This window comes from Bombina bombina, chromosome 12 (assembly GCF_027579735.1).
Source record: "Bombina bombina isolate aBomBom1 chromosome 12, aBomBom1.pri, whole genome shotgun sequence".
In the NCBI taxonomy this organism is placed as follows: domain Eukaryota; kingdom Metazoa; phylum Chordata; class Amphibia; order Anura; family Bombinatoridae; genus Bombina; species Bombina bombina.
In genome coordinates, this window is record NC_069510.1 from 118,375,206 (window position 1) to 118,399,218 (window position 24,013).

Genomic DNA, 24,013 nt, shown 5'->3' on the forward strand with positions numbered 1-24,013 from the left:
TAAGTAAGCGTAAGTGAAAATCAGGAGATTTACCTCACACCACCTATAATACACAGGGTCCTATCCTTAGACTCAGTTACCACCAACCTTACAAAATTCTGACTCGGCTGAGTCTTTGTTTGAGGGTTCTGAGGGTGAAGTCTCCTCTGAGGACCTTGGTCCTATGCCTGAACCTGATTCCACGTTATATTTAAAGTGGATCATATCCGCTTCCTACTTCAGGAAGTTTTCAATACCTTAAGGCTATCAGAACCAAATTCAGAGAATTCCGAACCTGTAAATAAGCTGCATATAGTTTTTAAAGTTCTGCCTAAGGCTTTTAAAGCACCAGACTTGGTTAGAGACAGTGATGTGTCACCTGCTTGTTGTCACACACAGCAAGGCACAGAGACAGTAATGACAGTGCCACCTACTTATTGTCACAACTAGGCACAGTGACAGTGATGAGTGTCACCTACTTATTGTCACACACAGCTAGGCACAGTAACAGTGATGAAAGTGTCAACTACTTATCGTCACACACAGCTAGGCACAGTGACAAGTGTCACCTACTTATTACACACAGCTCGGCACAGTGACAGTAATGACAGTGTCACCTACTTACTGTCACACACAGCTAGGCACAGTGACAGTAATGAGTGTCACCTACTTGTCACACACAGCTAGGCAGTGACAGTAATGACAGTGTCACCTACTTATTGTCACACACAGCTAGGCACAGCGACATTGATGACAGTGTCACCTGCTTATTGTCACACACAGCTAGGCACAGTGACAGTAATGATAGTGTCACCTACTTATTGTCACACACAGCTAGGCACAGCGACAGTAATGATAGTGTCACCTACTTATTGTCACACACAGCTAGGTACAGCGACAGTAATGATAGTGTCACCTACTTATTGTCACACACAGCTAGGCACAGTGACAGTAATGATAGTGTCACCTACTTATTGTCACACACAGCTAGGCACAGTGACAGTAATGATAGTGTCACCTACTTATTGTCACACACAGCTAGGCACAGTGACAGTAATGATAGTGTCACCTTATTGTAACACACAGCTAGGCACAGTGACAGTAATGATAGTCACCTGCTTATTGTCACACACAGCTAGGCACAGTGACAGTAATGATAGTGTCACCTACTTATTGTCACACACAGCTAGGCACAGCTACAGTAGAGTGTCACCTACTTATTGTCACATACAGGCACAGTGACAGTAATGAGTGTCACCTATTTATTGTCACACGCAGCTAGGTACAGTGACAGTAATGAGTGTCACCTACTTATTGTCACACGCAGCTAGGTACAGTGACAGTAATGATAGCGGTGTAATAGAACATCTACCTAGAACAAGTGGCACCTACAACAACTCTCTGGAATGGATAGCGGAAGTGACGATTTGGAAGCAGACAGTCTCCCGCAATGGTTGTGCCCTCAAACACATGTAATTGATGAAAGCGGAGAGGAGCATGCGGCTGCTACGTTTGTGCTCAATCACCTCAGCTCGCCATATGAGTGAAGCAGCAGCACGACACGGCGCCGGGCACCAGCTGCTAATGGTGAGGATGCCCCGTGCCCTTAGTGCCAGGGGCAGGCTCACATGCTGGGACAAGTGAAGTGGGTGGCGGACATATTGGCTGGGGAATTCTTTAATCATGGGTGATGAAACGTCACGTGACACGGTAGGGACGTGGTCGCCATATTGGTATGGGAGGTTCTGTAGTAGTTAGTAACGATGGTTAATAATAATCACTGCTGCACAGTGCACTATGGATAGTTATTAATAATAATCATCACTGCTGCACTATAGTAATAGTTATTAATAATAATAATCACTGCTGCACTATTAGTAATAGTTATTAATAATAATAATCACTGCTGCACTATTAGTAATAGTTATTAATAATAATAATCACTGCTGCACTATAGTAATAGTTATTAATAATAATAATCACTGCTGCACTATTAGTAATAGTTATTAATAATAATAATCACTGCTGCACTATTAGTAATAGTTAATAATAATAATAATCACTGCTGCACTATAGTAATAGTTATTAATAATAATAATCACTGCTGCACTATTAGTAATAGTTATTAATAATAATAATCACTGCTGCACTATTAGTAATAGTTATTAATAATAATAATCACTGCTGCACTATTAGTAATAGTTATTAATAATAATAATCACTACTGCACTATAGTAATAGTTATTAATAATAATAATCACTGCTGCACTATAGTAATAGTTATTAATAATAATAATAATCACTGCTGCACTATTAGTAATAGTTATTAATAATATTAATGATCACTGCTGAACTATATAGTAATAGTTATTAATAATAATAATCACTGCTGCACTATTAGTAATAGTTATTAATAATATTAATGATCACTGCTGAACTATATAGTAATAGTTAATAATAATAATCACTGCTGCACTATAGTAATAGTTATTAATAATAATAATCACTGCTGCACTATAGTAATAGTTAATAATAATAATCACTGCTGCACTATTAGTAATAGTTATTAATAATAATAATAATCACTGCTGCACTATAGTAATGTTTATTGTTATTGTCTTGTTTGGGGGATAAGGTCATTCACATGTGCTTGGGATCTTGTTTGGGGGATAAGGTCATTCACGTGTGCTTGGAATCTTGTTTGGGGGATAAGGTCATTCACGTGTGCTTGGGATCTTGTTTGGGGGATAAGGTCATTCACGTGTGCTTGGGATCTTGTTTGGGGGATAAGGTCATTCACGTGTGCTTGGGATCTTGTTTGGGGGATAAGGTCATTCACGTGTGCTTGAGATCTTGTTTGGGGGATAAGGTCATTCCCATGTGCTTGGTATCTTGTTTGGGGGGATAAGGTCATTCACATGTGCTTGGGATCTTGTTTGGGGGATAAGGTCATTCACTTGTGCTTGGGATCTTGTTTGGGGGATAAGGTCATTCCCATGTGCTTGGTATCTTGTTTGGGGGATAAGGTCATTCACATGTGTTTGGGATCTTGTTTGGGGGATTAGGTCATTCACATGTGCTTGGGATCTTGTTTGGGGGATAAGGTCATTCACGTGTGCTTGAGATCTTGTTTTGGGGGATAAGGTCATTCACGTGTGCTTGGGATCTTGTTTGGGGGATAAGGTCATTCATATGGGCTTGGGATCTTGTTTTGGGGGATAAGGTCATTCCCATGTGCTTGGGATCTTGTTTTGGGGGATAAGGTCATTCCCATGTGCTTGGTATCTTGTTTGGGGGATAAGGTCATTCACATGTGCTTGGGATCTTGTTTGGGGGATAAGGTCATTCCCATGTGCTTGGGATCTTGTTTGGGGGATAAGGTCATTCACATGTGCTTGGGATCTTGTTTGGGGGGATAAGGTCATTCACGTGTGCTTGGGATCTTGTTTGGGGGATAAGGTCATTCACGTGTGCTTGGGATCTTGTTTGGGGGATAAGGTCATTCACGTGTGCTTGGGATCTTGTTTGGGGGATAAGGTCATTCACGTGTGCTTGGGATCTTGTTTGGGGGATAAGGTCATTCACGTGTGCTTGGGATCTTGTTTGGGGGATAAGGTCATTCACGTGTGCTTGGGATCTTGTTTGGGGGATAAGGTCATTCACGTGTGCTTGGGATCTTGTTTGGGGGATAAGGTCATTCACGTGTGCTTGGGATCTTGTTTGGGGGAAAAGGTCATTCACATGTGCTTGGTATCTTGTTTGGGGGATAAGGTCATTCACGTGTGCTTGGGATCTTGTTTGGGGGATAAGGTCATTCACGTGTGCTTGGGATCTTGTTTGGGGGATAAGGTCCATCACGTGTACTTGGGATCTTGGTCGGGGGGATAAGGTCATTCCCATGTGCTTGGTATCTTGTTTGGGGAATAAGGTCAATCACCTGTACTTGGGATCTTGGTCGGGGGGATAAGGTCATTCCCATGTGTTTGGGGAATAAGGTCAATCACCTGTACTTGGGATCTTGGTCGGGGGATAAGGTCATTGACGCGTGCCTGGGATCTTGTTTGGCGATAAGGTCATTTACGTGTGCTTGGGATCTTGTTTGCACAGGTTGTTGGCTTGGGGAATTACGGAATGTCCGGCACTAGACACAATGTGGGAATGGATGCCCTGAACCTCTTAGCTCGGAGACTGAACATTGCTGAACTGTGGAAAAAAGACAAGCAGTGTGGAGCAGACATCATACAAAGCGGTATTGGTCAGGCGCGCTTGGTTCTGCTAAAACCACGCCATTTCATGAACATCAATGGGAAGAGTGTGGGCAGCGCAGGTAAAAAAAAAAAAAAAAAACCTCTTTATCACTTGTTACTAATCGTATTCCTTACAACACTAGACTTTTATACACATCATATAAATGAAACACCATATCACTTAATTTGTTCGTAACAGAGTCATTGTTTTTTGAGTAGTTTTTAAAAAAATAAGAGTATTTATGCTAAAAGGTCACTGTATTTCCTGTGTGAAACGGCAGCATTTAAATATGCCAGCAGAATTTTGTTTTTAAAAAAAATATAAAGTAAATTTTGTTTAAATTAATGTACAGTATCAGATGTGCACTTCCTACAAATACCAGTCAGCCCACGTGCACAAACAGGAAGTGCCTACCAGTCCACATGCACTAACAAGAAGGGCCTACCAGCCCACATACTTTAAGGGGGAAGTGCCTGCCAGCCCATGTTCGTTAACAGGAAGTGCCTACCAGCCCAAGTGCGCTAACAGGAAGTGCCTACCAGCCCAAGTGAGCTAACAGGAAGTGCCTACCAGCCCATGTGCACTAAAAGGAAGTGCCTACCAGCCCATGTGCACTAACAGGAAATTCCTGCCAGCCCATGTGCACTAACAGGAAATTCCTGCCAGCCCATGTGCACTAACAGGAAATGACTGTCAGCCAACGTTCGCTAACAGGAAGTGCCTACCAGCCCACGTGCATTAACAGGAAGTGCCTATCAGTCCATGTGCACTAATAGAGAGTGCCTACTAGCCCACATTGAGTTAAAGGAAGTATCTATCAGCCCACATGCACTAATAAGAAGTGCCTACCAGCCTATGTGCACTTAATAAAAAATAAAAAATCGAGAAGCGCTAAAGAATAAGCTAAAGACATTAATTCAAATGCTAGAGTGTGGCCAAGTCCTATTTGGTATTCTTATAATATATATATAGTTAAAGAGAAAATATACTTAGTTTATAACGACATATAAAGCCTTATTGAATAAAAATGTATCCGTTCAATGTTCTATACATCAAATATAGTATCCTATTGGTACTGCAAATAAAACTAACAATCAATCCCTTTGCATAGTCGAGAAAATAGACTATGAAAAAATTAATAGGTCATTTATTAATTATCAATACTTAAAAGAACACATAAAAAGTTCCATGTATATGGTAATAATTCTTATAAAACTACAATAACGTAAAGAGTGCGCACTTTATACATTGAAATTTACAATCAACCTAAAAACCATACTGATCCTTGAATGTAGTGACCGTTCAAATGTGGGAGTGTCCCATTAGGGTCACGTGTCCGCTACTGGCCAGTAGAATGTCAGAATTAACGATTTTAGCAAATCAAATGTAACAACCGTTATCTATAGTTTGATTATACAAGACAGCTGGTTAATGTCCAATATCCAATATGTTATAGATTCTTGCTGAATACAATGTGTCAGTCTTTTGTATCTATGTATGTATCCAAATGCTTGCCAATTAGTGTGCTTGTTTTCTATTTATTCACGCTGTATAGTTTTGGCGTGTATCCAGGATTTTTTAGACCTTTCTTACGGCCAGCGGGTTCACACGGATTCAGTAGTGTTTTATATATTTCCAGGTTCTTGTCTTTGTCTTTTTCCTCCGTCCTCACCAGGGAGTAGGCAACTTCAACAATGCAATAATTTTAGCTCAAGCAGTGGTATACCTTTTCAGCAAGATTTTCTTACCATCTTTATATTGGTAGTCTTTAGTTATATTTTTCTCATAGTAAAAACAACATCTACGCGTTTCAGTTCCTGCTTAGCCTTTTTCAAGCCTATGTGCACTAACAGGAAGTGCCTACCAGCCTACGTGCACTAACAGGAAGTGCCTACCAGCCTACGTGCACTAACAGGAAGTGCCTGCCAGCCCACGTGCACTAATAGGAAGTGCCTGCCAGCCCATGTGCACTAATAGGAAGTGCCTACCAGCCCATGTGCACTAATAGGAAGTGCCTACCAGCCCATGTGCACTAATAGGAAGTGCCTACCAGCCCACCCATTATCACCCCTTATGTATTTTCTTTACATTCTAGATATCTTTTTCAGGTAATGGAACAGTTTTCATTAAGGGTTAAAGTCAGTGTTGCCTTTGTAAGTGATATCAAAAAGCCTATGGTTCTTGCCCGTTTATTAAAGGCATACTTCACCTGCTTGGTGTAGCATTAAGGATACTAGGCTGCTCCATACTTTGTCTTTATGCACTTAAAGGGACACTGAACACAAAAAAAAATTCTTTCGGGATTCAGATAGAGCATGCAATTTTAAGCAACTTTCTAATTTACTCCTATTATCAATTTTTCTTCGTTCTCTTGCTATCTATATATTAAAAAGAAGGCATCTAAGCTAAGGAGCCAGCCAATTTTGGTTCAGGTTCCTGGACAGCACTTGTTTATTGGTGGGTCAATTTATCCACCAATCAGCAAGAACAACCCAGGTTGTTCTCCAAAAATGGGCCGGCATCTAAACTTACATTGTTGCTTTTCAAATAAAGATACTTAGATAATTAAGAAAATGTGATAATAGGAGTAAATTAGAAAGTTGCTTTCTGAATCACGAAAGAAAAAATTTGGGTTCAGTGTCCTTTTAATGATGTAATAGCACAAGGGATATTGGGATGCAGGTTCCTCCTTCATACTAAGCATGTTGGTACTTATGTTACAGCTGGAAGGTTTTGTGTGATACCTGAGAACATCTGTCTCTTGCATGATGACCTGGACAAGCCGCTTGGGAAGTTGTCCTTGAAGTTTGGTGGAAGTGCCAGGTGACTTGGGGTTTGTTGTTAGTGTCTGTGAGTGAAGAGTACAGTATCTACAATTATATGTGTGTGTGTAAGGGGGAGGTGGCAGATATCTGGAGAACTTCTGTGGATTCTTTCTTGTGACTTAATATTCATCTGTTTATTGTAGGGGTCACAACGGTGTTCGTTCGTGCATAGACAGTCTACAATCAGATGTAAGTATGCACTATTATATACAGATATATAGTTGTGTGATGTAAGTACGTACTATAATATACAGATATATAGTTGTGTGAGGTCAGTACGCACTATAATATACAGATATATAGTTGTGTGATGTCAGTATGCACTATAATATACAGATATATAGTTGTGTGATGTCAGTACGCACTATAATATACAGATACATAGTTGTGTGAGGTCAGTACGCACTATAATATACAGATACATAGTTGTGTGATGTCAGTACGCACTATAATATACAGATACATAGTTGTGTGATGTCAGTACGCACTATAATATACAGATACATAGTTGTGTGATGTCAGTACGCACTATAATATACAGATACATAGTTGTGTGATGTCAGTACGCACTATAATATACAGATACATAGTTGTGTGATGTCAGTACGCACTATAATATACAGATATATAGTTGTGTGATGTCCGTACGCACTATAATATACAGATACATAGTTGTGTGATGTCAGTACGCACTATAATATACAGATATATAGTTGTGTGATGTCAGTACGCACTATAATATACAGATATATAGTTGTGTGATGTCCGTACGCACTATAATATACAGATACATAGTTGTGTGATCTCAGTACGCACTATAATATACAGATATAAAGTTGTGTGATGTCCGTACGCACTATAATATACAGATACATAGTTGTGTGATGTCAGTACGCACTATAATATACAGATACATAGTTGTGTGATGTCAGTACACACTAAACCCCTCACACATACCTCAGTCTAACGTATAGCCAAGCAAAGTGCGTTAAGAAAAAGGAATACGAGCCATAAAGGGAGCAGGGAAAAAAGATGTGCTGGGAAAAAAACCTACCCCCCCCCCAAAAAAAAAGGTCTGGTGGACTCTCACCACAATGAAAGAAATTAATTTATCAGGTAAATATAAATTATGTTTTCTTTCATACAGGTGGTGAGAGTCCATGATCCATTACTCATGGGAACTAATACCCAAGCTGTGGTGTCAAAAAAAAAAAAGAGTAAAAACATAAAGGGAGGGACTAAAAAAAATCATTTTTTCACTGATAAATTAAATCCACAACTCCAATAAAATAAATCAAACTGTGAAAAAAATCAAACTGAGACAGCTGCCCTTAACACCTCTTTCAAATGCTGCCTCAGAAAAAGCAAAAACATCAAAATGGTAGAATAGTTGCCTTACAAATCTGATCAACTGAAGCCTCATTCTTGAAAGCCCAAAAAGTGGACACTGACCTAGTAGAATGAGCAGTAATCTGCTGCGGTAGAGGCTGACCTGCCTCCAAGTAAGCCTTGTGAATCAAAAGTTTCAACCAAGAGGCCAAAGAAACAGCAGAAGCTTTCTGACCCTTCCTAGGACCAGAAAAAAAGAATGAACAAACTAGAAGTTTGTTAAAAGTTCTTAATAGCATCAATGTAATATTTCAATGTCCTAATAACGACCAAAGAATGCAAAGATCTCTCTGAAGCATTCTAAAGATTAGACCACAAAGAAGGAATGCCAAGGAGGGCAACTTGATATCTGAACCAGATCCGCATACCAAATCCTGCTAGACCATGCTGGGGGCAATCTGGATTAATACAGACGGCTTCTTAAAGTTTATCTTGGAAATTACTCTGGGAAGAAGTACAAGAGGTGGAAACAGATAAGCAGGCTGAAAAGACCAAGGAACTACTAGAGCATCCACTAACTCTGCCTGAGGATCACTGGACCTCGCACAGCACCTGGGAAGTTTGTTGTTCAAATGAGAGGCCATCAGATCTATCTCTGGGAGACCCCAAAGATCCACAATCTCATTGAACACATCCTGGTGAAGAGACCACTCACCTGGATGTAGAAATTTGACGACTGAGAAAGTCTGCCTCCCAGTTGTTCACCCCTGGAATATTAATCACAGAGAGTAGACAAGAATTAGTTTCTGCCCATAAGAGAATTCTAGACCCCTCCATCATTGCCAGGGAACTGTGAGTTCCCCCCTGATGCATGACATCAGCTACTGCTGTGTCATTGTCTCTTTTTTTCCACGGAGGTCAAACTTGAGCCCTGAAGAGTTCTAGAACATTGAATTAATTGCATCTAAAGCTTCAATTATGAGACCTGGGACTTCCATACAAAGAACAACCAAGGGAAAAGAGAGACTGAAGGTTTAGACAAGCTGACACCAATTTTAAACTTCTCTGCTCTTTTAGAGAAAGACTCATGGATACTGAATATATTTGAAAACCCAACCTTTGTCTGAGGAACCAAATAACTTTTTGGAAAATTAATCCTGCAACCATGCTGTTGAAGAAACAGAGACAAAGTAGAAAAAAAGTTTGAGCTTTAACAGGACTTGGAACATTGGACAGAAAAAAACCTTCCTCTGGGAGGCCTTGTTCTGAATCTTATTCAATATCCCTGAGAAACTATATTCAGAACCCAGGGGTCTGGAACAGACTGAAACCAAGCCCCCTAAAAAAGGCTTAATCTGCCCCCTACCAGAGCCTCTTGAAGAGGGCCGCACCTGCATGCAGTTTTGGTAGTAGGGATAGATTTCTTACCCTGCTTTGAATCCTTCCAGTTAGCACTAGATCTCCAGATTGAACCAGAGGAGCTTTGCTTTTGAGCAGAGAAGTCAACTTTTTGTTCCTTATTCTGACAAAAGGAACAAAAATAATTCTGTCCTGAGGAAGAAAAGCCCCCTTACCTCCAGTAACAGTAGATATAATAGAATCTAAATCAAAACCATATAAATGTATTTCCCTGAAAGGAAAGAGATGATCTGGATTTTGGCACCATATCAGTAGACCAGTATTTAAGCCATAAGGCTCTCCTGGCAAAGACTGCCAAAGACATGCTTTTGACATTAATCTTCATAATATCAAATACAGCATCACAAATAATATTTTTTTTTTAGTAGAGTTATCTGAAAGACTTAAGACAACCAGTAAGTAGAAGCAGCCGCAACATCAGCAATGAAAATCGCTGGCCTGAGAATATAACCAGCATGTAAAAGGCCCTTCTATGAAAAGACTAACGTTATAGCTAAAAGGGTCTTTAAAAAAAGTACTGTCTTCCAAAGAAATAGTAGTATGTCTAGCCAGAGTGGAAATGGCCCCATCTTCCTTGGGAACTGTTTCCCACAAATCTGTATTAGCAGCAGATAAAGGATATAACTATTTAAACCTTGCAGAAGGAGTAAAATAATTACCTGGCTTAGATCATTCCCTAGAAATCATGTCAGAGACAGTATCAGGAATAGGGAAAACCTCAGAGAGATTAACAACAGTATTACAACTAAATGTAAATGATTAAAAGGTTTATCATCAGAAATGTTATGATTTTATCCCCTAAAGTAATTAAGACCTCCTTTAAAAGAGAATAAATATGTTCAACTTTGATAAAAAAAAGGAGAAATATCAGGTTCATCAGATGAAGATTCTTCATCACCAGAGGAAACTGACCTTTTATGCTTGTTTGAAGGTGGGACAACAGCCAGCGCCTCAGAATCTGCAACCTTGATAAAGTTTTTCACAGTAGGTGAGACCATGACCGTATTATCCTGTAATGAACAAACAGTAGGCACATTAATACCCAAAGAAACAGCATAAGATTGGTCTGATTGCATATAGAAATCTAAACATGAGCCACATACATGAGCTAGAGAAGGCACTTCAGGTTTTTTACATAAAGCACACCTAATAATGGTAGAAAGCTGTTAAGGAGACTCCATTTCTTGGGTATATTTAGGGACAAAATCAGACTGCTCTATTATAGCATATGGCAAAGCAATGCAATAAACACTATAACCCCCTTAAAAAGCTCTTGAGGAATGGAAACCACATACCCCCTTCTTAAGTAGCTTTTTAAATAAACTTACAGGTACAATGCACGCTAAGCCAAACTGCAAAACAAAGCAGGAGACATTAACATCCAAAGTCAGATAACGCTTATCAGAAGAAATAATGAGCTTAAAAAACCTAACAGCTAAAAAGGAATTTAGCGCACCCAAAACCTTATGTGTGCATAGCTGAGGACGAACATGCATTAACTGGCCGACACATGAGTGAACTATAGAAAGAAGGGACGTGTGCTAACCCGACAAGCATTAACCTGATGTGCGCAACCACAACACACATAAATCAAAAGGCAGACATACAGATGCAAACTAAGCGCACCAGAAAAGCAGATGCGCTCAAAACCGCAAGGGAATAGTGTAAGGGATCTGTCCCAGGGCCATATATATATATATATATATATATATATATATATAAACTTAAAAAAGTGCCCATAACATAACTATATGAGTGTCTAAATGTTAATAAATGATACTCACCAATAGACACTCGTTCACTAGCAAACAAGCAGCAGACAGCCAAACCAGTACTAAAACGCAGAGGATATGGAATAGGAGTATATTGTAGATCTATAAAGATAGCCAAAAGACAAGTCCCTGTGACCAATTATGGAGGGTTTAAGACAAAAAAATTCCCATGAGGTGAAAAAAGAATGACAAACCATACCCCATATACATCCTTCTGACAAGCACTGTACTCCGAGAGTAAACCAGGCCTCAATATGGACCGAAAACCCCTCTTTCTGTAGAATCAAATGCACATCTTCACTCTTCAACCTCCTCCAGCGGAGGCAAAGTAAAGACTAAGGTATGTGTGAGGTGGGAGGGGTTTTATAGCGCTCCTGAGGTTTGGGAATCTTTGCTTCATCCTAGTGGTAGAAAAACATAATTTATGCTTACCTGATAAATTTATTTCTCTTGTGATGTATCGAGTCTACGGATTCATCCATACTTGTGGGATATTCTCCTTCCCTACAGGAAGTGGCAAAGAGAGCACCCACAGCAGAGCTGTCTATATAGCTCCTCCCTTAGCTCCACCCCCCAGTCATTCGACCGAAGGCTAGGAAGAAAAAGGAGAAACTATAGGGTGCAGTGGTGGCTGAAGTTTTTTAAATAAAAATATATTGCCTGTCTTAATAAACAGGGCGGGCCGTGGACTCGATACATCACAAGAGAAATAAATTTATCAGGTAAGCATAAATTATGTTTTCTCTTGTAAGATGTATCGAGTCCACGGATTCTTCCATACTTGTGGGATACCAATGCCAAAGCTTTAGGACACTGATGAAGGGAGGGACAAGACAGGGACCTTAAACGGAAGGCACCACTGCTTGTAGAACCTTTCTCCCAAAAATAGCCTCAGAAGAAGCAAAAGTATCGAATTTGTAAAATTTGGAAAAAGTATGAAGCGAAGACCAAGTCGCCACCTTACAAATCTGTTCAACAGAAGCCTCATTTTCAAAAGCCCATGTGGAAGCCACTGCTCTAGTAGAATGAGCAGTAATTCTTTCAGGAGGCTGCTGTTCAGCAGTCTCATAAGCCAAACGGATTATGCTTTTCAGCCAAAAGGAAAGAGAGGTAGCCGTAGCCTTTTGACCTCTCCGTTTACCAGAATAAACAACAAACAATGAAGATGTTTGACGGAAATCTTTAGTTGCTTGTAAGTAGAACTTTAAAGCACAAACCACATCAAGATTGTGCAACGGACGTTCCTTCTTTGAGGAAGGATTAGGACACAGTGAAGGAACAACAATCTCCTGATTGATATTCCTATTAGAAACAACCTTAGGAAGAAACCCAGGTTTGGTACGCAAAACCACCTTATCTGCATGGAAAACAAGGTAAGGTGAATCACACTGTAAAGCAGATAACTCAGAAACTCTTCGAGCCGAAGAGATAGCTACTAAAAACAAAATTTTCCAAGATAGAAGCTTAATATCTATGGAATGCATAGGTTCAAACGGAACCCCTTGAAGAACTTTAAGAACTAAGTTTAGGCTCCATGGTGGAGCAACAGGTTTAAATACAGGCTTGATCCTGACCAAGGCCTGACTAAATGCTTGAACGTCTGGGACATCTGCCAGACGTTTGTGTAAAAGAATAGACAAAGCAGATATTTGTCCTTTTAATGAACTAGCTGATAATCCCTTCTCCAATCCTTCTTGGAGAAAAGACAATATTCTAGGAATCCTAATCTTACTCCATGAGTAACCCTTGGATTCACACCAATAAAAATATTTGCGCCAAATCTTATGATAAATCTTCCTGGTGACAGGCTTTCTAGCTTGAATCAGGGTATCAATGACCGACTCAGAGAAACCACGCTTTGATAGAATCAGGCGTTCAATCTCCAAGCAGTCAGATGCAGAGAAATTAGATTTGGATGCGTGAATGGACCTTGGATTAGAAGGTCCTGCCTCATTGGCAGAGACCACGGTGGAACTGATGACATGTCCACTAGGTCTGCATACCAAGTCCTGCGTGGCTACGCAGGTGCTATCAGAATCACCGAAGTCCTCTCCTGCTTGATTCTGGCAACCAGACGTGGAAGGAGAGGAAATGGTGGAAATACATAGGCCAGATTGAAGGACCAGGGCACTGCTAGAGCATCTATCAGTACCGCCTGGGGATCCCGGGACCTGGACCCGTAACGAGGAAGTTTGGCATTCTGTCGGGACGCCATCAGATCCAATTCTGGTGTGCCCCATAGCTGAGTCAGCTGGGCAAATACCTCCGGATGGAGCTCCCACTCCCCCGGATGAAAAGTCTGACGACTTAGGAAATCCGCCTCCCAGTTCTCTACTCCTGGGATATGGATTGCTGAGCAATGGCAAGAGTGATCCTCCGCCCATCTGATTATTTTGGATACCTCCATCATCGCTAGAGAACTCTGTGTTCCTCCTTGATGATTGATATAAGCTACAGTCGTGATGTTGTCCGACGGAAATCTGATGAATTTGGCCGCAGCAAGCTGAGGCCACGCCTGAAGCGCATTGAATATCGCTCTCAGTTCTAGAATGTTTATCGGGAGGAGAGTTTCCTCCTGAGACCTTAAGCCCTGTGCTTTCAGGGAGTTCCAGACTGCACCCCAGCCTAGTAGGCTGGCATCTGTCGTTACTATGACCCACTCTGGCCTGCGGAAACACATTCCCTTAGACAGGTGGTCCTGAGACAACCACCAGAGAAGAGAATCTCTGGTCTCCTGATCCAGATTTATTTGAGGAGATAAATCTGCATAATCCCCATTACACTGTTTGAGCATGCATAGTTGCAGTGGTCTGAGGTGTAGGCCGGGCAAAAGGAACTATGTCCATTGCCGCTACCATGAGTCCGATTACCTCCATGCACTGAGTCACTGATGGCCGAGGAATGGAATGAAGAGCTTGGCAAGTGGTTAAGAGTTTTGATTTTCTGACCGAGTCTATCAGAGTCCCTAGGAAGGAAACTCTTGTGAGAGGGAAGAGAGAACTCTTTTTTATGTTCACCTTCCACCCGTGAGATCTCAGAAAAGCCAACACTATGTCCGTGTGAGACTTGGCTAGTTGGAAAGTCGACGCCTGAATTAAGATGTCGTCTAGATAAGGCGCCACTGCTATGCCCCGCGGCCTTAGCACCGCCAAAAGGGACCCTAGCACTTTTGTGAAAATTCTGGGAGCCGTGGCCAACCCGAAGGGAAGGGCCACGAACTGGAAATGCCTGTCCAGAAAGGCAAATCTGAGGAATTGATGATGATCTCTGTGAATAGGGATGTGTAGATACGCATCCTGTAAGTCCACGGTAGTCATATATTGACCCTCCTGTATCATTGGTAGAATGGTCAGAATAGTCTCCATCTTGAATGATGGTACTCTTAGGAATTTTTTTAGAATTTTGAGATCCAAGATTGGTCTGAAAGTTCCCTCTTTTTTGGGAACCACAAACAGGTTTGAGTAAAACCCTAGCCCTTGTTCCTCTTTTGGAATTGGGCAGATCACTCCCATGGTATGTAGGTCTTCTACACAGCGTAAGAACGCCTCTCTCTTTGTCTGGTTTGCAGACAATTGAGAAATGTGAAATCTCCCCCTGGGGGGGGGGGGGGGAGTCTTTGAGGTCCAGAAGATATCCCTGGGACACAATTTCTAAAGCCCAGGAATTGTGAACATCTCTTGCCCAAGCCTGAACGAAGAGAGAGAGTCTGCCCCCTACTAGATCCAGTCCCGGATCGGGGGCTACCCCTTCATGCTGTCTTAGAGGCAGCTGCAGGCTTCTTGGCCTATTTACCCTTGTTCCAAGCCTGGTTAGGTCTCCAGACTGACTTGGATTGGGCAAAATTCCCCTCTTGCTTTGCAACAGAGGAAGCTGAAGTGGGACCACCCTTGAAGTTCCGAAAGGAACGAAAATGATTTTGTTTGGTCCTCATTTTATTTGTTTTATCCTGAGGGAGGGCATGGCCTTTCCCTCCAGTGATGTCTGAAATAATCTCTTTCAGTTCAGGCCCGAATAGGGTCTTTCCTTTGAAAGGGATGTTCAAAAGTTTAGATTTTGATGACACATCAGCAGACCAGGACTTAAGCCATAACGCCCTGCGTGCTAAAATGGCAAAACCTGAATTCTTTGCCGCTAATTTAGCCAGTTGGAAAGCGGCATCTGTAATGAAAGAATTAGCCAACTTAAGGGCCTTAATTCTGTCCATAATCTCCTCTAATGGAGTCTCCATCTGAAGAGCCTCTTCTAGAGCCTCAAACCAGAAAGCAGCTGCAGTAGTTACAGGAAGAATGCACGCAATAGGTTGGAGAAGAAAACCTTGATGAACAAAAATTTTCTTCAGGAGACCCTCTAAATTTTTATCCATAGGATCTTTGAAAGCACAACTGTCTTCGATAGGTATAGTTGTACGCTTAGCCAGAGTAGAAATAGCTCCCTCCACCTTAGGAACTGTATGCCACGAGTCCCGCATGGTGTCAGATATGGGAAACATTTTCTTAAAAACAGGAGGGGGAGCGAACGGAATACCTGGTCTATCCCACTCCTTAGTAACAATATTCACAATCCTCTTAGGGACTGGAAAAACATCAGTTTAAACAGGAACCTCTAAGTATTTGTCCATTTTACACAATTTCTCTGGGACCACTATAGGGTCACAATCATCTAGAGTCGCTAATACCTCCGTGAGCAATAAGCGGAGGTGTTCAAGCTTAAATTTAAAGGCCTTCATATCAGAATCTGTCTGAGGGAGCGTCTTTCCTGAATCAGAAATTTCTCCCTCAGATAACAAATCCCTTATCCCTACCTCAGAACATTGTGAGGGTATATCAGATACGGCTACTAAAGCGTCAGACGGCTCAGCATTTGTTCTTAACCCAGAGCTGTCACGCTTTCCTTGCAAACCAGGCAGTTTAGATAAAACCTCAGTGAGGGTTGTATTCATAACTGTAGCCATGTCTTGTAAAGTAAATGAATTTGACGCACTAGAGGTACTTGGCGTCACTTGTGCGGGCGTTACTGGTTGTGACACTTGGGGAGAGCTAGATGGCAAACCCTCATTCCCTTCTGTCTGAGAATCATCTATGGCATTATTTTTAAGTGCTAAAATATGCTCTTTATAATTTATAGACATATCAGTGCAAGTGGGACACATTCTAAGAGGGGGTTCCACAATGGCTTCTAAACACATTGAACAAGGATTTTCATTGATGTCAGACATGTTAAACAGGCTAGTAATGCAACAAGCAAGCTTGGAGAACACTTTATTCAATGAAAAACAACACTTTGAAAAAAACGGTACTGTGCCTTTAAGAGAAAAAAACATGTACACTTTCTGCAAAACTGCTTAAAAATGTCACAAATCTTACGAATTTTTTACAGCATATGTAGCAAGCCTTAGTAAGGTTGCACCACTAGTAAGAATGAGATTAACCCATTAGTTACCAAACCGGATTGACAAAAGTCTAAAAATCCGGAAATATACAGTTAGCACCTTGCCACAGCTGTGCTGTGGCACCTACCTGCCCTTAGGGGTTGAAATTAGGGGAATAAAGCTTTGTTTTGGCTCCAAAACTACTTCAGGACCCTCCTGTGTTGAAGCTTGCTATCCAGAAGTAAAAACAAATGCGCAACTAAGGCACAAAATTAGGCCCCGCCCACTTCATACACGATGTCTGAGGGACCTTAAATTAACACCTCAAGTGTTAAAAACATAGCCATGTGGTATAAAAACCTTCCAATATAAGCCAAATGAACCCCTAAATAAAAGTCCCAAAAAAACGTTTTTCTCAAATCTATCAAAAACGTCTGTTTTAAACATATAAGTGTCAACCAGCAGTAACTTAGCCCTTATGCAAGCTTATAATACTACCATAAGTGTTTAAAGCTTACCCTTACCCTCATGGGGATAATGTCAGCCCTTTTGTTGAAATATCCTGTCTTTCTAGAAAAATTGACTGAACATACCTCAGTGCAGTAGAGACTGCAAAACCGTTCCTCAGCTGAAGTTTCCTGTACTCTTCAGCCTCTGTGGGAACAGCAATGGATCTTAGTTACCAAATGCTAAGATCATCATCCTCCATGCAGAAATCTTCATCTCTTTTCTGCTTGAGAGTAAATAGTACACACCGGTACCATTGAAAATAACAAACTCTTGCTTGAAGAAATAAAAACTAATATTTTGTCACCACAATCTCTTTACCCATCCATCTTGTTAGAGCCGGCAAAGAGAATGACTGGGGGATGGAGCTAAGGGAGGAGCTATATAGACAGCTCTGCTGTGGGTGCTCTCTTTGCCACTTCCTGTAGGGAAGGAGAATATCCCACAAGTATGGATGAATCCGTGGACTCGATACATCTTACAAGAGAAAAAGAGTAATTCCCAGGAGTAATGGATTGTGGACTCTCACCACCTGTATGAAAGAAATAAAGGTTTCCATATGGATAAGGTGTTTTCATCTTGTCTAGAAAGCATTTCTGTTTAAGTTGCTGTGCTCAGTGATACATGGAACTTGTGACTGATTTTTTTTGGAGGGGGGGTTTACAGCTGCAATTTACTTGTTAGGGTTTCTTTTCTTTGAATGTTATAAATACACGTTTCACCTTATGGTGTAATTTGAAACCTGAGGCTGAAATGCGTAAGACAGACGTTTTAATTTTTTTTTTTATGTGAGTTGAGCTTGATTTTTTGGTTTCTCATTTTTTAATAAAGTTTTTTTTTTTTAAATTCAAAAGTGATGCAATATTCATCTCCATCTTTTCAACCTCAAAACATATTGATATTTTTAACATTTTAAAATTCAGATAAATGTTTTAAAGTACAGTGCAGTGTATAAGGAACATCACTTTCATATTTTTAAGGAATGTACTTTCCACTTCTGCAGAGCATGGCGAGACTGAGGATTGGCATAGGACGCCCAGCTGACAATACTTCAGTGGAGAGATATGTACTTGGGCGGTTTACTAGGAATGAACAAGAGCTTCTTACAGCGATTTTGGAGCGATCTGTAGACATGGTGATGGCTCACATCATGCAGAGGTGTGCAATTGCTCCTTCAGGAAACTTAATAATATCAAAGAAAGAAAGAAATGAACCCAGCAAAGCATGATTAAACCAAAACGTGTCTGTGTGCCAGTGATTGGTGCAAAGAGAGGCACAGAGACGGTTTTATAAGCAGACTGTTGCAATACACAGCAAATTACATCTAATGCTTCCTCCATAGAGGTCTCAGAGTATGAACGGGATCGCATTCTCGCAAAGCTAATGAGAATACCTCACATTGCTGACAACGTTTCTTTTGTCACTTTCAATATTTTGTTAATTCATAAAGTATTAATAAATAAATGGTTTAATGCGATAGATGATTTTGTAAATGCAGTATTGATTTTCTATACCCAACAAAGGGAGCTCTAAAGCAGCCACACAACTGAAGACAGCCAATGTGTAGCACCGCATCCTTATAGACACAAGCGCAATAAGATACATTACAGACATACAGGTGAAACTCGAAAAAATAGAATATCGTGCAAAAGTTAATTTATTTCACTAATGCAACTTAAAAGGTGAAACTAATATACGAGATAGACTTATTACATGCAAAGCAAGATAGTTCAAGCCGTGATTAGTCATAATTGTGATGATTATGGCTTACAGCCCAAATCCACAATCTCAGAAAATTAGAATATTGTGAAAAGGTGCAATATTCTATGCTCAAAGTGTCCCACTCTAATCAGCTAATTAAGCCATAACACCTGCAAAGGGACCTGAGCCTTTAAATGGTCTCTCAGTATGGTTCAGTAGGAATCACAATCATGGGAAAGACTGCTGACCTGACAGTTGTGCAGAAAACCATCATTGACACCCTCCATAAGGAGGGAAGGCCTCAAAAGGTAATTGCAAAAAAGTTGGATGTTCCCAAAGTGCTGCATCAAAGCACATTAATAAAAGTTATGTGGAAGGGAAAAGTGTGGAAGAAAAAGTTGCACAAGCAGCAGGGATGACCGCAGCCTGGAGAGGATTGTCAGGAAAAGGCCATTCAAAAGTGTTGGGGACTTTCACAAGGAGTGGACTGAGGCTGGAGTCAGTGCATCAAGAGCCACTACACACAAACGGATCCTGGACATGGGCTTCAAATGTTGTATTCCTCTTGTCAAGCCACTCCTGAACAACAAACAATGTCAGAAGCATCTTACCTGGGCTAAAGAAAAACAGACCTGGTCTGTTGCTCAGTGGCCCAAAGTCCTCTTTTCTGATGAGAGCAAATTTTGGATCTTATTTGGAAACCAAGGACCCAGAGTATGGAGGAAGAATGGAGAGGCACACACTGCAAGATGCTTGAAGTCCATTGTGAAGTTTCCACAGTCTGTGTTGATTTGGGGAGCCATGTCATCTGCTGGTGTTGGTCCACTGTGCTTCATTAAGTCCAGGTTCAATGCAGCCGTCTACCAGGAGATTTTGGAGCACTTCATGCTTCCTTCCGCAGACGAGCTCTATGGGGATGCTGACTTAATTTTCCAGCAGGACTTGGCACATGCCCACACTGCCAAAAGCACCAAAACCTGGTTCAATGACCGTGGGATTACTGTGCTTGATTGGCCAGCAAACTCGCCTGACCTGAACCCCATAGAGAATCTATGGGGCATTGCCAAGAGAAAGATGAGAGACATGAGACCGAGCAATGCAGAAGAGCTGAAGGCCGCTATTGAAGCATCCTGGTCTTCCATAACACCTCAGCAGTGCCACAGGCTGATAGCTTCCATGCCATGCCGCATTAAGGCAGTAAATGCTGCAAAAGGGGCCCAAACCAAGTACTGAGTACATACAGTATGCATGCTTATACTTTTCAGAGGTCCGATATTGTTCTATGTACAATCCTTGTTTTATTGATTGCATGTAATATTCTAATTTTTTGAGATTGTGGATTTGGGGTTTTCATGAGCTGCAAGCCATAATCATCACAATTATGACAAATCACATCTTGCTTTGCATGTAATGAGTCTATCTCATATATGTCACCTTTTAAGTTGCATTAGTGAAATAAATGAACTTTTGCACGATATTCTAATTTTTCGAGTTTCACCTGTAATACACAGGTACGTACCTTTACCCGCATATAACCGCTAAGCACGTATGTATTTACTTCTAGCTGAGCTAGACATACAATAAGCTTACGTATTTACTTCTAGCTGAGCTAGACATACAATAAGCGTACGTATTTACTTCTAGCTAACCTAGACATACAATAAGCGTACGTATTTACTTCTAGCTAACCTAGACATACAATAAGCGTACGTATTTACTTCTAGCTGACCTAGACATACAATAAGCGTACGTATTTACTTCTAGCTGACCTAGACATACAATAAGCGTACGTATTTACTTCTAGCTGACCTAGACATACAATAAGCCCACTTATTTACTTCTAGCTGACCTAGACATACAATAAGCCCACTTATTTACTTCTAGCTGACCTAGACATACAATAAGCGTACATATTTACTTCTAGCTGACCTAGACATACAATAAGCCCACTTATTTACTTCTAGCTGACCTAGACATACAATAAGCGTACGTATTTACTTCTAGCTGACCTAGACATAAAATAAGCGTACATATTTACTTCTAGCTGACCTAAACATACAAGAAGCGTACATATTTACTTCTAGCTGACCTAGACATACAATAAGCGTACGTATTTACTTCTAGCTGACCTAGACATACAATAAGCGTACGTATTTACTTCTAGCTGACCTAGACATACAATAAGCGTACGTATTTACTTCTAGCTGACCTAGACATACAATAAGCGTACGTATTTACTTCTAGCTGACCTAGACATACAATAAGCCCACTTATTTACTTCTAGCTGACCTAGACATACAATAAGCCCACTTATTTACTTCTAGCTGACCTAGACATACAATAAGTGTACGTATTTACTTCTAGCTGACCTAGACATACAATAAGCGTACGTATTTACTTCTAGCTAACCTAGACATAAAATAAGCGTACGTATTTACTTCTAGCTGACCTAGACATACAATAAGCCCACTTATTTACTTCTAGCTGACCTAGACATACAATAAGCGTACATATTTACTTCTAGCTGACCTAGACATACAATAAGCCCACTTATTTACTTCTAGCTGACCTAGACATACAATAAGCCCACTTATTTACTTCTAGCTGACCTAGACATACAATAAACGTACGTATTTACTTCTAGCTGACCTAGACATACAATAAGCGTACGTATTTACTTCTAGCTGACCTAGACATACAATAAGCGTACATATTTACTTCTAGCTGACCTAGACATAAAATAAGCGTACGTATTTACTTCTAGCTGACCTAGACATAAAATAAGCGTACGTATTTACTTCTAGCTGACCTAGACATAAAATAAGCGTACGTATTTACTTCTAGCTGACCTAGACATAAAATAAGCGTACATATTTACTTCTAGCTGACCTAGACATAAAATAAGCGTACCTATTTACTTCTAGCTGATCTAGACATACAATAAGCGGACGTATTTACTTCTAGCTGACCTAGACATACAATAAGCGTACGTATTTACTTCTAGCTGACCTAGACATACAATAAGCGTAGATATTTACTTCTAGCTGACCTAGACATACAATAAGCGTACGTATTTACTTCTAGCTGACCTAGACATACAATAAGCGTAGGTATTTACTTCTAGCTGACCTAGACATACAATAAGCGTAGGTATTTACTTCTAGCTGACCTAGACATAAAATAAGCGTACATATTTACTTCTAGCTGACCTAGACATACAATAAGCCCACTTATTTACTTCTAGCTGACCTAGACATACAATAAGCGTACGTATTTACTTCTAGCTGACCTAGACATACAATAAACGTACGTATTTACTTCTAGCTGACCTAGACATACAATAAGCCCACTTATTTACTTCTAGCTGATCTAAACATACAATAAGCGGACGTATTTACTTCAAGCTGACCTAGACATAAAATAAGTGTACATATTTACTTCTAGCTGACCTAGACATACAATAAGCGGACGTATTTACTTCTAGCTGACCTAGACATAAAATAAGCGTACATATTTACTTCTAGCTGACCTAGACATACAAGAAGCGTACGTATTTACTTCTAGCTGACCTAGACATAAAATAAGCGTACGTATTTACTTCTAGCTGACCTAGACATACAAGAAGCGTACGTATTTACTTCTAGCTGACCTAGACATACAATAAGCCCACTTATTTACTTCTAGCTGACCTAGACATACAAGAAGCGTACGTATTTACTTCTAGCTGACCTAGACATACAATAAGCCCACTTATTTACTTCTAGCTGATCTAGACATACAATAAGCGGACGTATTTACTTCTAGCTGACCTAGACATAAAATAAGCGTACATATTTACTTCTAGCTGACCTAGACATACAAGAAGCGTACGTATTTACTTCTAGCTGACCAAGACATAAAATAAGCGTACATATTTACTTTTGGCAGTCTAAAATTTTGTAGTATTACTCTGGAGTTATAAATATATTTAGTGCAATGATCACAATTCTATAGTAAATCTGAATTTAACTTATTTTGCTGAACATTAAAAATTATTTTTCTTTATTACACATGGAACTTGACATTTCAAATTAGACACAGAATATTTTTGTTTATTGAAATAGTTGTTGTGAATAGTATTATCTTTATTTAGCCATGAGAATGGGCTTATTGGATGGATTTGAGGGGATCCCTGGTAAAGCAGTTTGTTTTAGCCACTTTTCTTCGTAGCTCACTGTAAGCAGATCCTGAAACGAGATAAGCAGACAAGAAACCAAACATAATTTAGATGTCTTTATTTAGATGAAAAAATGTTTTCGTCCAACTAATGTCAATAGGCTACTTTTAATTCCAAAGACACAGACCGCCGCTGTCGGCATTTAACATTGCACAAGCAGTTCACCAGAACTGCTTGTGCAGTTCCGCCACTGCAGATTTGCGGCCAATCGGCCACTAGCAGGGGGTATCAATCAGCCCAATCCTATAGGATCGGGTGGATTGCAGACTGCAGCCTCAGAGACAGCGGACCAGTTATGGAGCAGCAGTCTTTAGACTGCTGTTTCCGGCGAGCCTAAAGGCTCGCGCGGAAACAGGGGCATCAAGCTCCATTCGGAGCTTGATAATTCGGCCCCTATAACTTTACCACAAGTATAAAACACAATTTTCACTTGTAAAATCTGGGACATCTCTTTTTAAAAAAAAAAAAAAAAAAAAAAAAAAAAAAAAAATGTTGGTAGTTGGAACTTTCAAAAAGAACAGCTGGTGTATCCAAACATTCAGATATTCGTTACTATTGTGTCTGTTAACAGAATCCTGTATAGGTATTTTTAGGAAATTATTGTAATAAATATTGTATATGCACTGATTTTATTTTATTACATACTGTT

The 24,013-nt window shown here is 40.3% G+C and overlaps 2 protein-coding genes across 3 annotated transcripts in view; one reads left to right on the forward strand and one right to left on the reverse strand.

The window, feature by feature from the left end:
* The first annotated feature begins 1,386 nt into the window (after positions 1–1,386).
* PTRH1 (peptidyl-tRNA hydrolase 1 homolog) lies at positions 1,387–18,926 on the forward strand. 2 transcript variants are annotated; one of them, XM_053696072.1, is made up of 5 exons: positions 1,387–1,566; positions 4,087–4,306; positions 6,951–7,050; positions 7,196–7,241; positions 18,428–18,656. In XM_053696072.1, exons 1-5 carry the CDS (start codon positions 1,459–1,461, stop codon positions 18,464–18,466), a joined length of 513 nt encoding a protein of 170 aa, XP_053552047.1. In that variant the 5' UTR covers positions 1,387–1,458; the 3' UTR covers positions 18,467–18,656. The 2 variants fall into 2 exon arrangements, with proteins under 2 accessions (XP_053552047.1, XP_053552046.1); XM_053696071.1 differs by having other exon boundaries at positions 1,394–1,566; positions 18,451–18,926.
* A 4,292-nt stretch (positions 18,927–23,218) lies between these two features.
* CFAP157 (cilia and flagella associated protein 157) overlaps positions 23,219–24,013 on the reverse strand; it is a 153,783-nt gene continuing 152,988 nt past the window's right edge. The window contains exon 9 of the mRNA XM_053695499.1: positions 23,219–23,374. Coding sequence (XP_053551474.1) covers positions 23,273–23,374 — 102 coding nt within the window. The 3' untranslated portion in view covers positions 23,219–23,272. The remainder of the gene's footprint in view (positions 23,375–24,013) is intronic.

Bases quoted from the DNA above. Each gene is read 5' to 3' on its own strand.
- PTRH1 (XM_053696071.1), top strand. From the start codon at position 1,459: ATGAAAGCGGAGAGGAGCATGCGGCTGCTACGTTTGTGCTCAATCACC. The intron at 4,307-6,950 runs GTAAAAAAAAAA...CTTATGTTACAG, and splicing joins GAAGAGTGTGGGCAGCGCAG to CTGGAAGGTTTTGTGTGATA. The intron at 7,051-7,195 runs GTGACTTGGGGT...TGTTTATTGTAG, and splicing joins AAGTTTGGTGGAAGTGCCAG to GGGTCACAACGGTGTTCGTT.